The 14,392-nt window shown below is 37.7% G+C and overlaps 2 protein-coding genes across 2 annotated transcripts in view; both read left to right on the forward strand.

Moving 5' to 3' along the window:
- Nucleotides 1-14,392, forward strand: part of LOC107555379 (coiled-coil domain-containing protein 129-like) — a 34,919-nt gene that overhangs the window by 7,723 nt on the left and 12,804 nt on the right. The window contains exons 8-13 of the mRNA XM_016238148.1: nucleotides 2,497-2,621; nucleotides 3,750-4,685; nucleotides 8,126-8,253; nucleotides 8,347-8,458; nucleotides 8,697-8,966; nucleotides 9,061-9,109. Of these exons, the coding sequence (XP_016093634.1) occupies nucleotides 2,497-2,621; nucleotides 3,750-4,685; nucleotides 8,126-8,253; nucleotides 8,347-8,458; nucleotides 8,697-8,966; nucleotides 9,061-9,108 (1,619 nt within the window). The 3' untranslated portion in view covers nucleotide 9,109. The remainder of the gene's footprint in view (nucleotides 1-2,496; nucleotides 2,622-3,749; nucleotides 4,686-8,125; nucleotides 8,254-8,346; nucleotides 8,459-8,696; nucleotides 8,967-9,060; nucleotides 9,110-14,392) is intronic.
- On the forward strand, nucleotides 12,552-14,038 carry ppp1r17 (protein phosphatase 1 regulatory subunit 17). The gene is made up of 4 exons (XM_016237645.1): nucleotides 12,552-12,582; nucleotides 13,478-13,547; nucleotides 13,750-13,872; nucleotides 13,968-14,038. The coding sequence occupies exons 2-4, from the start codon at nucleotides 13,493-13,495 to the stop codon at nucleotides 14,036-14,038; spliced, it is 249 nt and encodes an 82-aa protein (XP_016093131.1). The 5' UTR covers nucleotides 12,552-12,582; nucleotides 13,478-13,492.

The following is a 14,392-nucleotide window of genomic DNA, read 5'->3' on the forward strand; positions in this document are numbered from 1 at the left end:
CATTCAAACCCATTACAAACGAGGCATTTGTTGCATCCAGTGGGGACATAATTACTGATTATAATGACTTATACTGTCTTTTTACGCGTTGCGTTGCATCGTGCCGCGTAAACATAAAACCCTGTCTGCATTTGTGATCAGAGAAATTACTAACAACAAGTGGTACTCCACACTGACCAAAACTCGCAATGATAAAAGAAAAAGTACTTTCGTGAGTTAGAACTGCCGGCATTTTAGTCTAACGTTACTCTCCCAGGATCAGTAAACAGTCCTCCATAAAATGTGCCGGCGATCCACAGCACTAAGTTGAAGTATTTCCTCAGCGACCAGCACAGATCAGCTCTAGGCATGACAAAGCAGATATCGTCCTTTTTTTGAAGACCAAACAAAGTAGTTTCGCTTTCACAACGAAAAACACAGCGGCCTAGTGTGAACGAAAGCCATGGCTTAGCGTGAGCTGAAGCCAGGCAAGAGTGAGCTGAGGCGGCGGGGTCGAGAATGGCGGTCCCGGCGAAGGAGCGGTGAAAACGGTGAAAGCCGATCCGGCGATCCACAGCACTAAGTTGAAGTATTCCCTCAGCGACCAGCACGGATCAGCTCCAGGCATGACGAAGCGGATATCGTCGTCTTTTGGAAGACCAAACAAAGTAGTTTCGCTTTCACAACGAAACACACAGCGTCTTCAGCACATGGCTGCAGCGGCAACAATACTACAGAGAGAATAAAAGTTACGCCTTCTTTCTTTGCGTGAACATTTGGGCTCGTTATGCAAATCTTCCCACATAGTGAGGTTTTAGGTAGGCGTGGTTAACTCTTAACTTTTATAAAGAATATCTCTTTGGATTTGAGACTTTAGTCTTTGCAAATTTACAGATCTTCTTTATGCACCAAGAGCTTGTAACACTCCAAAGAGAAAGGAAAAAATTAAATCGCATCATACGACCCCTTTAAGATTCACAAATACCAAAACAACGTGTCTACACCAGATGCAAGCAGCGCGACGTGACAAAAGCAAATAGAACCCAGTGATGTTCTCTGCTGTGGATGCGGCGCGACACGACAAATCCATGACAGTATAACTGATGCCGCGTTCTATTTCTGATGAACTCCAGCGCTCTGACACAAAGGACCAATTCAAATATTCATAAGAGAATCGTGAAAAAATAGTTTCCTCAAAAATATTAAGCAGCACAAATGTCTACAACATTGATAATAATCAGAAATGTTTCTTGAGCAGCAAATCAGCATATTAGAATGATTTCTGAAGGATCATGTGACACTGAAGACTGGAGTAATGATGCTGAAAATTCAGCTTTGATCACAGGAATGTTAAAACATTCAAATAGATCATTTAAATTGACAATATTGTACAATATTACAGTGTTTACTGTATTTTTAATAAATAAATGTAGCCTTGGTAAGCATAAGAGACTTTCCCAAAAAAATATTTTTCTCTACAAAAGGGGGGCCCGGCAGAAAAAGTTTGGGAACCACTGGCCCACTCAAACACACAATATTTAATTTAATTTAATTTAATTCATACAGGCCTACCTCATGTTGCACGTTTGCACTTTCTGAGAAAAACAATGGCACAATAAAAAAAAAAAGACTTTTCAGGTCTATGTCCAATCCCTCAATTATTCACGTTATATATAGTTAAAATATTTTGCCTGTAGTTTTTTTTCTTCATATCGCAATATAATATCGATATTGCCTGGACAGTGTAAAATATCGTGATATGAATTTTTAGCTCATATCGCCCACCCCTAGGCTAAAGCCCTGTTCACACCAAGAACGAAAACCATAAAGAGAACTATAACGATATTAGCGTCCACACCAGCGGACGATATTGTCTGTTTATTCTAAGCACGCGCTCATCAGCCGCTTTTAATTCTCAAGCTCGTTATAGCAGGATGAATTCTGATTGGGTGTCAATGTTTGTATCATTCATCAGCTGGGAAAAATCATTCTGAAAGAGGTTCCAACGATATCGTTTCTCTGTGCCTTTATCGTTATAGCTGTGGTGTGGACTCTGCTATTCTTTAATATTGAGAACGATTTTTAGAACTATATCTTTATCGATAACTCTATAGTTATCCTTAACTTTATCTCTATCCTTATCTACTGTATATCTTTATAGTCCTTGGTGTGAATGGGCCTTAACACCTGTACTTCAGAAAAAAGATCAGATTTAAAATGCAATATTGTTCCTTTTGCTTCCTGAAAAGCGAACGTTTTTAAAAGCCACGGTGTGGATTCAAATAATTTACTTAGAACAATTTCCATCTCTGATATTATGCAAATGACTCATGCGATTGTTCAGTCATTTTCATATGTGCAGCAGGCTACAAGCTGTATAGTTGAGGTAATGTCCAGCTGACCACAGTGCTATGGAAAAATGGACTTGTTTGTTTAGTCTGATCAAGAGGCTTTAGTGTTCTTCTGAACGCTTGTGAGATGTGGACGCATACTAATCGTGATCTTGGTTCCTTGTAGGTGAACAAATTGGGTCTTACGTGATGAGAACAAACAGTTGTCATTCAGACAGCAGCGGCTTCCTAGAGGAGCCCTTCATACCTGCGCTATCCAAGCAAAACAGCCCAGGGCCCGAGCTCATTAAAGTAAGACGTGTTTCAGTTCTTTCTTTATTTACATACTGCAGAAGGTTTAAGTACATGTATTAATGGTGCTATAGAAAGTTTTTATCTGCTATTGTGTTAAATCTGTTTTATTTACCTGTGATGCAATGATTTCCTGTGAGAAATTAAGAAAATACAATATTTTATAAAATCATTTTTTCAGAAATATACTTTCTTAAAATGTATTACACAACCATTCAAAAGTTTGGGATCAGAAAGATTTATAAAAGATTTCTTTTTCAAATAAAAGCTGTTTTTTTAACTATCTTTTCATTAAAGAATCCTAGAAAAAAATTGTATTACGGTTTCCAAAAAATAAGCAGCACAACTGTTTAACATTGAGCACCCAGCATATTAGCATACTAGAATGATTTCTGAAGGATCCTGTGACACTGAAGGCTGGGATAATGGCTGCTGAAAACTCAGCTTTTGCATCACAGGAATAAATTACATTTTACAATAAATTAAAGTAAAAAGCAGTTATTTTAAATTGTAATAATATTTCTTAATAATGTTTAACTGTATTTTTGGACAAATAAATGCAGCCTTGGGGAGCATAAGAGATTTCGTTCAAAAACATTTAAAAAATCTCACAGACCCCAAACTTTTGAAAGGTTGTGTAATTCTATTTCCTATCACTAGTGGTAAATACATTATATGCAGCAGCTTTACCCAATGACAAAATAAGTAATGTGTGGAAGTAATTTAATCATGTTGATCTATAAATGCAAATACATTAAATACATAATGCTACAATATTCTTTGAAGTAACTTGGTAAATACCATTGTACGTTTGATATGGTTTGAACCATTTTTTTGTAAAGGCTGACATCCACACTTCAAAAAAGGTTGCAATGTAACATGAGCGGCCAACCAATATTACTGTAGCTCAGCCGGTGTTGAGTTTGAGGCGGGATCTGTTTGTTCAAAAAAAACAGACATCAGCGTTTTGGGGAAACCTGTTTGGATACAATATCTATAGCCATTATTTTTACAGTTACATTCTGTGTTTTTAGAGGATGTCCACATATCAATGTGGATATTTACCACTTGCTGGGGTCCGTTTATGAATATTTGTCTGATTTCCCATGCTGTTTCTGCTTTTTGCAGATGCTGAATGCAATATCACAAGATAACACAGAGGATCAACAGAAGAGATTACAACAGCGAGAAATGGAGGATCCCCCTGCAGATGAACAGAACTGTGAAATGGAGTCAAACCAAAAACCCTCGCCTACAACACACTCTGGCAAAACTCTTTTGGGAACAGCAGACTCTGAAACTATGTTTGACTCAGGAGAGTTGAGGAAAATAAGAAGTGAAAAAGAAACCACTTTGTCACCAGATATAAGTAAAGTGGGCAGTAATGGTGTTTACACTCTAGCATACTTTGTTCAAATGGATCCCGTCCGAAATTATCCGACCGAAATTCGTGACCGACTGCAAGGATCAAGAAGTCCAGACAGTCGTGTTTATAGGGAAGGCATGTCCTTGCTTGAGGAACTGAAATCTGCTGAGACAAACTCACACTTGAGTCCTACTGATCTGAGGACAGATGTTGTGGAAAAGGAGGTGGATACCTTAACAAATAATCTTGAGGTGGGCAAGAAAGGTCCAGCTTTGGATTTGATGCAGGAATCTCCAGCTTCTACCCAGGGCAAAACAGTGACCTCTGATGCAGCCGCTGAACACAATGCCCCCACAGCACTCAAACTCAGGAGAGAGTCTTTCTCCAGGAGGTCCTGGTCTGATGTGATCACAGATAATGACTCAGGAACAGCACAAACACCCACCACACAGACACCGTTCACATCTGTGGACACATCTCCACCTCACTTATGGAACTCTGTGGACTGTTTTGGAGATCTTGGGCGTTTGCGTATGCGGTCGATATCTCTGGACACGGGACTGTCGTATGAGGAGGAGGATCACAGACTGCAGGGTGCATTGAGGGCAGGGGCGCAGCGATGCTTCTACTGCGGGTCCCAGATTGGCTATGACAATGGCTGGGCAAAACCTAAACCTGAGCTGTCTTCCAGTCTACCTGTAAGTAGAAGTTGCTCTACAAATAATCATTATCTATAATCATTAACTATAACGGATTGGGGTGTAAAATTCCAATCATGCTCTATATCGTACATTCAAATGATTACAGATGCATGATATTGTAATGTGGGGATTGGGTTTTGCTTCTGGTTTAGGTTTTCATGTCTTATTTACAATGAAGACAAAACATAATCCAAACAGCCTTGGTTCAACTTTACAATGGCTAGACATAAACAACTCACCGACAGCAGGGTTACAACTTCAAAGCTAGACAAGGAACAATGGCAACATGAGGGCTATAAATACTAAACAATAAGGGTCACATGACAAGACCAACCAATGAGGAACAAGACACATGACTAAAACAACCAATCACAACATGACACATTCATCTAAGGAACCAATTAGAACAAGACACAAGAGGCTTGTTCGAGATGAACTATACTAGCCTGCCACCGGCTGGCGAGAGTAGCCACTTGCAGTCGGGGCGGAATTAGTCGGACACTTTCTGCTCCCGGTTATGACGCTCTCACGGTGTTTGCTTACTCGATCACAGATTAAGTAAATTAAACCCACCCCCTGTCAAATACACAGAAACGTTTTTATGAGCAACAGAAACACTTCGTATGTACTGCTTAATACAGTGCCATCTGTTCAAGAATAAAGTTCTGCATAAACATAGGCTACTAAATACCAATTAAGAGGGGGGAATATATGCTTTTATCAGTGTTTTTAATAAACATGACTCAAGACAGCCCAGGGCCCGAGCTCATGAAAGTAAGACGTGTTTCAGTTCTTTCTTTATTTACATACTGCAGAAGGTTTAAGTACATGTATTAATGGTGCTATAGAAAGTTTTTATCTGCTATTGTGTTAAATCTGTTTTATTTACCTGTGATGCAATGATTTCCTGTGAGAAATTAAGAAAATACAATATTTTATAAAATCATTTTTTCAGAAATATACTTTCTTAAAATGTATTACACAACCATTCAAAAGTTTGGGATCAGAAAGATTTATAAAAGATTTCTTTTTCAAATAAAAGCTGTTTTTTTAAACTTTCTTTTCATTAAAGAATCCTAGAAAAAAATTGTATTACGGTTTCCAAAAAATAAGCAGCACAACTGTTTAACATTGAGCACCCAGCATATTAGCATACTAGAATGATTTCTGAAGGATCCTGTGACACTGAAGGCTGGGGTAATGGCTGCTGAAAACTCAGCTTTTGCATCACAGGAATAAATTACATTTGTATACATTTTAAAATATAAAACAGTTGTGTTAAATTGGGGGCGGAATTAGTCGGACACTTTCTGCTCCCGGTTATGACGCTCTCACGGTGTTTGCTTACTCGATCACAGATTAAGTAAATTAAATGCAATATTTGTCAAATACACAGAAACGTTTTTATGAGCAACAGAAACACTTCGTATGTACTGCTTAATACAGTGCCATCTGTTCAAGAATAAAGTTCTGCATAAACATAGGCTACTAAATACCAATTAAGAGGGGGGAATATATGCTTTTATCAGTGTTTTTAATAAACATGACTCAAGATAACAGTGTGACTACACTAAAAAATATTTACTGTTATAAAAACAGATTTGTGAGCATTATTGGAATTGAATTGTTAGAATAAACACGCAACACACGTCGTGCTTGTCATCACCGAATCTAACCAATGAGAATAAAGTGTGTCATCATCAAGGCTTTGGCAGTGCCTGACCTAGGCGGCTGGTCTCATTTTGCTCTCTCGCAGTACTTTGATGGCACGTGTGATCGTAAGGCGGCTGCAGCACCGATCAAAGTCGGACAAATGTTCTAACCAGAATGCATTGCTTTTGTCAGGCGGCAGCCGATCTTTGCGGCGCCGCATGAAGTCGAACAACCCTAATAACAAGAGGACCACATGGCAGGATCACATGACAGGGTAGGAAAACACATGACAGGAACATGAAACAAGACAAAATATCAAAATAAAAGACATGAAAACCTAAACCAGAAACAAAACCCAAATCCCATGTTACAGATATATAGGTAGCATATTGATTATTGGTTGATTTAAAATTATCATATCAATATTGGTCAGTATTAGATATTTAATTGCACATGCTTTTTTCCTATTTTTAAATGTAGACTGCCATAATTTAATGCTCGCTTAAATTAATATTTTAAAACAGTAATTTAATAACACTGTTAAATGTAATCTGTAGCAAATCTCAAAATGAATATCCAGTAAGTCATTATTGTCTTTTTGCTATTTTGCTAGAATTATGTTGTTAGTGTATCCTTATAAATCATACACTGCTTTTAATTTATGAAAATTATTATTTGTAAGTAATTTCGACCATTTTTACACAAAATTCAGCTCAATGTATAGGTGGTTTACTTAAAGGGGTCATATGATGCGATTTCAAGTTTTCCTTTCTAATTTGACCCCTTTAAGAATTTCTGTGTAAACATTTTTATGTAATATCATTTTCACAGAAATTTGTTCTGCTGTTGCAATTGTGGCCCATTGTTTTTATATTTGGTTTGAAAAAAACACACAAAAAAAACACTTGTTGCTTCATGGTATGTGGGAGGAGCTTCACATTTGAAGTATTGATTTCCATGGGCTCTTTACTACCAGTAGATCTTTCCTCTGATTTTAAGAACAAACTAAGATTAAACATTCTATTCTGGGAAAAACTCTTCTGCCTCTCAAACATCTGCGATTAAAAGCTATGTGCACCGCTTATGTTTAATGAGGCTCATTTGAATTTGTATAAGTAATTTGCATGTATAATGGAAAACAGTAGCGAACATTGACCACTTCAGAACCTTCACAGGTTTTAAACACACGCACCAAAATCCCCATTAACTCACATCCTCGCTTACAAACACTCCACTGAAGCTGCCTGCATTTGGAGGTCAGAGGTCACGAACTGCAAAATACTCCTCGCTACTGGAAAATCCAGCTAAAACCCCAGCTTCAAGCCAGTTTTATTTTAGTATCATTGAGATATTAATAATATATCTGTATAATCTGTTTTCACTGTAGTTTTAGTTAGTTTTAATAATTTTTCTCTGTTTTTATTTCAGTTTTAATTATTTTTGTGCATCAGGGTAAACTAAATTAATGTTGTCTTGGCAACTACCTGAAATAAAATAAGTTTTTTTTTTTTCTTCTTCTTTTTTTTTGTTTTGTTTACGTTTATTGTATTTCAAGTAGCGCAAATGTTTTTTGATGGGAAAAAAACAAAAAAAACAGGTTTTTGATCTGGGTTAGGTGGTTCATCAGTTGGACCTACCAGTTGGTGGGACTGACGTCATGTTTTAACCAGAGTCTAGCAAATAACCAGCTGTTATACACCAAAAACCAGCTTAACCACTTTTAAAGACCTTCGGAGGGGATCATGCAGGAGCAGACAAATATCCTTCTATTTCTCTATTTCCAGTACTCTCTGGATGAGCTTGAAGACATGGTGAAATGTTTGAGGAAGTTCCGGGCAGTTCTGACAGAAATTGAAGTGAGACTACAAGAAGAACAAGCATCCGTGATCGGATCTCTGTCAGATTCCCACAGGTGATAGCGAATACCATCATAACGGATATATCACTGATTAATAGTGCTCCTCAATAGTATTTTGCAGTGTTTAAAGTTGATTTTGTGTCTCAGGGAGGAAGTGGAAGATGTTTTGAGGCTACGAGAAGCTGTCAAACATGAAGCTGGGACGCTTGAACAGCAGCTGTCTGATCTGGTACATCACTATGATGACAGCATTAAAATGGTATTCAATCTACTCATAAACTAAACATTAAATATGGTTCATGGGTCAGAATATAGGGCTTGGTGCAAAAATGCCACAAATTGAATTTTTTTCCCCCCAAATATTTAAATATGGGGCAAAACACTTTCAAGCATGAATCTGAACCCACTTTGTTACCAACCAACATCCTTCAGCGGTGCAATGTCCAGAATATAAAGCAGAACACCTTTGTTTTATCCCTGTATTTTTATGTTTATAGAAGCTGAATCGGCTCATGGACGAACAGTCTCAGCTGTGCACCCATCTGCGAATTACACCCTCTGATATGCCTCATTCAGAACCCACCTCAACCAGGAGCGTGGCCATTCAGTGCTGCCTGCCGCCCATTACGTCCAGTCCACAGCGGTGCGTCCATCATCACTGCACCTGTCATGAGGCATGCCAAGATCCACACCGGTTCCCCAGTAAAACCCAATGGGAGGCCAATTGCAAACCAGACAGGCTAGACTTTGTAGCTTTTATTAAAAGTGTAAGAAACATCTCATACCCTCATCATCAGAATAATTAGATCTGATAATGATAATGTCCTAACGCATTGTTAATTGTGCATTTGTATCTTTCAGTTGAAAAATTCATTACAACATTCAATGAACAATAACTCATTGGAATAAGGTTTGTTTTCTGCTTCAGTCTGAAATCAAAAGTTAATTTTACTTAATGACCCAATAAAATAATTTGTCGATGATTTCGCAATTCTGAATTTTGAGTTTACATCTCGCAATTCAGATCTGTTTGTTTCTGCCACAGAATTAAATAAGGTGATTGCCACTTTTTATCTTTGAACTTTTTTCTCACATTTGCAAGTGTATATCTGACATTTCTGACTTTTCACAATTTTGACTTTTCTCTTTGTGAGAAAGAGAGCATAACTGTGAGATATGCTCTCAGAATTGCAGAATTTATCATGTGGTGGAAACAATTTTTTTAATTTTTTAATTTAGACATTTTATGGGGTCTGAATGACTTGAATGCAACATACAAAACTAATAATTTTGTTCTTTCCTTTTATGTAGTGCCACAGCAGTGATGAAGACCCATTTCGTTGTTTTTTTGGAAGTCACTTATAAAGTGAAGTGTTGACTCTTGAGCGCAGAACTAATAAAGAATTATGTATATACCATTATCATGTGTCCATTTGAGTTTTTATGTGTGCACAGCACAGACATCTCTTAATGTAGAGTGAACCTCCTCCCAGCAGCCTAACACTCTCTCGCTCCCTCTCCCACTCCATCTTTGTGTCTTTGTAATGAAACACTTCATATCATTGTGGTGTTGCACTGACCATATAAGGAAACTGCTGCTCTCCTGATGAAGAAGTGCTGGTCCCGCTGTCTGATTGGACAATGATCTGATGGTTCCTCCACTGTTCCTGAGATACTCTCCAACAGTTATGGCCCAGTCTCAGGAAATGAAACCATTTGCTGCTGAAAATGTCAGTAGGCCTATTTTTTAATAACTTAATTTAAGAACATTGTTGAACCTTAGAAATAAACATTTCCCAACTGGGACAGCTGCGGGGTATATGGAGGACCATGTAATAGTAATAGAGTTACAATGTAGAATAATGGTCTACAAAATAAGTACAGTAACTTATGGCTTTCTCAGTAGCCAATTTACCTCTTGAATTATAGTTATGTACTGATATTTAACTTGTGTTACTAACCAAGATTAGGTTTGACATTCACAGAATTCATAATTGAATAAATATTGTATACATGCAGTTTTGGTGTAATAAATCAGAAGGTATTACAAGTCATAACAGTTTGTCAAAACACGTTTTGTGCAATAACCATTCAATTGTTTGTCACATTAAAAATGTTTTGGGGAATGTTAACGTTAAGTAGTTGAAGGCCAATGCTGCTGTTAAAATGCTTTGTGCCTACAAACTATTCACTGTTTTGTCATGTAACCGAGCTAAAGTATTAAGCTTTACAATATGTGTGAAAATAATTAAATACTAGTAATTACACTGTGAGAAACTTACCTGTTTGGATCGTTTTATCAGAAATACTTCGATGTCACTTCCTCAAATATGTTCTCAGGAATATAAAAAATTATATTTTGTTTCAAATCGTTGTAACGTTACAACCCCCTAAACAAACGTAAATTTGTCAACAACAAAAAAAGAGATCAGTATCGGTGTTAAAAAAAATCAGTAAAAAAATCGCGTATTGTAACTGCCGCGTTCAGAATTTAGGGATCATGTGTAAAGTGCCGCACTGTATCCTTATCCTGACTGACCAGGTTTTACGTTTCCATTTATGTTCTTGGCAGACGCTCCCTTACCAGGCGTCAGGTTGGCATATGGACTGTTTATATAGAGTTGTGTTTAACAAGGTAGTAGACTATGGCTCAGTGAATGAAAAAATAATCAAAACCACTTCACACACTCTCCATACAGGAGGAAACATCATTCACATTAGAGGAGTAGAAAGACATCAAAGCCTGTCAGTAAACAATGTCCACATTGTTTTCCATTATTATTCATTTCCTCTTGTTCACCTCTCCACTGAGCTAGTAATGAGTTGTGGTGAGTGTAGACGCGTAAAATTATCTTAAATATTATTGGGCTATTTATGATGTGGTATATTTTAATTATATATGGATGCACTTAAAATCAAAACCAAATGAAGTAGGAATCACTGCATTGAAGACATTATCTTAAAGGGGTCATATGATGCGATTACAATTTTTCCTTTCTCTTTGGAGTGTTACAAGCTCTTGGTGCATAAAGAAGGTCTGTAAAGTTGCAAATACTAAAGTCTCAAATCCAGACTTTTCCAGAGATTTTCCAGAGAATCTAGATATATTCTTTATAAAAGTTAAGAGTCAGCCACGCCTACCTAAAACGGCTCGTTCTAACACGCCCCCACATGTCTACGTCACTATGTGGGAAGATTTGCATAACGCCGCCCAAATGTTCACGCAAAGAAAGAAGGCGTAACTTTTATTCTCGCTGTAGTATTGTTGCCGCCGCCATGTCGTGAAGGCGCTGTGTGTTTCGTTGTGAAAGCGAAACTACTTTGTTTGGTCTTCCAAAAGAGGACGATATCCGCTTCGTCATGCCTGGAGCTGATCCGTGCTGGTCGCTGAGGAAATACATCAACTTCGCGCTGTGGATCGCCGGATCGGCTTTCACCGTGGACGAAGCGGTGTCCAGCCCGGGGTCGTCACATGTGGTTGCCGCAAGCCTCCTTCGTCGAATCCGCCGGCCGCGCCGTTCTCAAGCCCGCTGCCTCTGATCACTGTAGGCCTCCACCGCTCACTCTAGGCCGCCGTGTGTGACGCTGTGTTTCGTTGTGAAAGCGAAACTACTTTGTTTGGCCTTCCAAAAATGGACACGACTAGAAATTAGTGAAGCGAGTTTTTTGGACAGTGTAGAGTAGAGCTTGTTGTTTGTCATTTCTCCGATCACAAATGCAGACATGGTTTTATGTTTACGCGGCGTGATGCAACGCAATGCGTAAAAAGACAGTACAAGTCATTATAATCCATAATTATGTCCCCACTGGAAGCAACGACTGCCTTGTTTATAATGGGTTTTCATGTTTTTGTCTCGTCGCTCCGGCCGGACAGGGCATCACAGTATGGCAAGGGGCGTAACATTTCCATCACACGCTTGAGGTATTTGGCCAATCATAACGCACTGGATATCTGGTCAATCACAGCACACCTCGCTTTTCAGAATTCAGAAAGGCGGGGCATAGAGGAGAAACAATAATGTACAGTATGTGGAAAATAATGTGTTTTTTGAACCTTAAACCGCATAAACACATTTCATTACACCAAATACACAAAATAATGTTTTTTTTAGCAACATCATATGACCCCTTTAACACACTCCGTTTTACCAAACCTGACCTTCATCGTGTTTGAATCACTGCTTAAAGAGTTGAAGTTGTTTCATTAACCTCGATGACGTGTGTTCATGGAAGCTGGGACGATTGACACATGACAAGGGCCTCCGTCACCAAGACAACAGGCTCTAATGGAGACCGGATTAGAAGAAGCCCCTCCTCCTGAAGTACATAACCCCTGTCTTTGATCCGGCCTGCACTCGCTCTCCGTCTCTCTGCTGCACTGAGGTAAGGCCTTTCTCTCTTTCTTATAATTCACTTATTTAGTTATTTTCTAGATCGAAAGATAAATACCAAAATATTTCAGCAGATGTTAATTGATTAATAAATAATATTTAAATAGTAAAATGTTTACAGTATATATTCAGTTTTTTTTTTGGAGTATTTAAACATAGGTAATTTTTTTACCATTTATTATATATATATATGGGCTATTTTATGATGCCGTATGTTTTAATTGTAGATGGTCACATCAAATCTGAAGCAAATGTTATTTGTTACTTATTGAAATATGATTTATATATTTTCGTATATATATTTCAGATACATTTCAGGTAAATGTTAATTGACTAATACAATAAAATTTAATAAGTGTAATTATATTTTAACGAAATGTTACATACAGTATATATTTAGTGTGGTCAGAATTGTATTCTTATTAAACATGCTTATACATATATATATATATATATATATATATATGTGAATGTAATTTTTTGTAATATTAATATAAGTATTTGGTTTGTATGTGAATAAATTAAATATTAAAATTCATCAGAGCACAAAAGCCTCAAAATGTTATTTTTGATTGCTGACTGAGCCTCAAATGTAAATTTTGCTCATTTTTATTTGCTTTCCAGGAAAAAGTACCTATTCTCTTTTTGATAATGAATATTAACATGGATTAAACAAGTTTTTTTGTAAATTTAATGTGATGCATTTAAGTATTATGCTTTGACATTGCATAATTAACCATAATAATATTAAATTCAGAGCCCATAGTGAGAAGCTGTTTTGTTTAATTAGTTTGCCATTCACACGTTCAGTAAATATGCTTTCCAGTAAATATGACAGAGCCTTTGTCATGTATATGTGTGTGTGCTGTTATCTGATACCTGAACAGACTGCTGTGGGGAGCATGTCCACTGACTGTGTGAGGTCACTCTCAGACAAAGCCATGCACGAACATCTCTGTGAGTACCGCAGCCTGCTTTTCACTGCATTTCTGCATGGATATCTGCATGTACAATGTTTTTTAAGGAAAAGAGCTATATAATGACAATAAAAGGGTCAAAATTTGGGTGAACAGCATCCAGCGGGAATAACAAAGGCGACAGTCTGACTGATACACACAGACCAGCTTTGTGAACCGGTCTCTGAAATGTTCTCCTGCAGATGGGAACGCTGAAATGGACAATCAGAAGCACAACTCCAAGGAACATCAGCAGGACAAACCGGGACAGAAGAAACCCCGCAGGAAAGACACTCCCGTACTCAGCAGCCCTCCACTCATACCAGGCAAGACTTTGATTCCTGTCATCCTTTCACTCAATCACCCTCACGTCCTCTCCATCCATCTCTTTGTCTCAGTTCTCTGCGCTTTTCTTTCGCAGGCGTGAGATTGATGAAGACAGAGGCTCGAATGATTCATCAGGAGGATGAGGAGAAGGAGATGAAGAAGTAGATGTCTTTAAATACATTCAGTTTTCATTCTTGTTAGTGTTATTTTTGATTGTCGTCTGAGCCTTCATTAAACGTAGGTTTTGCAGATATTTTTTGCGTTGTCATTTCGTCATTTGAGTGTAATGCTGTAGAAACTCAACTTGCAATGATGCAAAGAACATCTTTTTAAATTCAACATGAACATCGTAGCATAAAGACTGGAAAAGTGGGAATTTGGAGCATGCATCCATTTGAACCAAACACATGTGTTTTATTTTTATGTCATATGGACAACAGCGACTATATTTATCTATATCAACATCAATATCTGCAGAACTACTGAACATACTCAACATAGTATGTACAGGTGTTTCAG

The sequence above is a fragment of the Sinocyclocheilus grahami genome, unplaced genomic scaffold, assembly GCF_001515645.1.
Source record: "Sinocyclocheilus grahami isolate Dianchi unplaced genomic scaffold, SAMN03320097.WGS_v1.1 scaffold19.1, whole genome shotgun sequence".
Classification (NCBI taxonomy): Eukaryota; Metazoa; Chordata; class Actinopteri; order Cypriniformes; family Cyprinidae; genus Sinocyclocheilus; species Sinocyclocheilus grahami.

Coding starts and splice junctions, on each gene's coding strand:
- ppp1r17 (XM_016237645.1), top strand. CDS start 13,493: ATGTCCACTGACTGTGTGAGGTCACTCTCAGACAAAGCCATGCACGAA. Junction 13,548..13,749: donor AGCCATGCACGAACATCTCT/GTGAGTACCGCA, acceptor GTTCTCCTGCAG/ATGGGAACGCTGAAATGGAC. Junction 13,873..13,967: donor CAGCCCTCCACTCATACCAG/GCAAGACTTTGA, acceptor TTTCTTTCGCAG/GCGTGAGATTGATGAAGACA.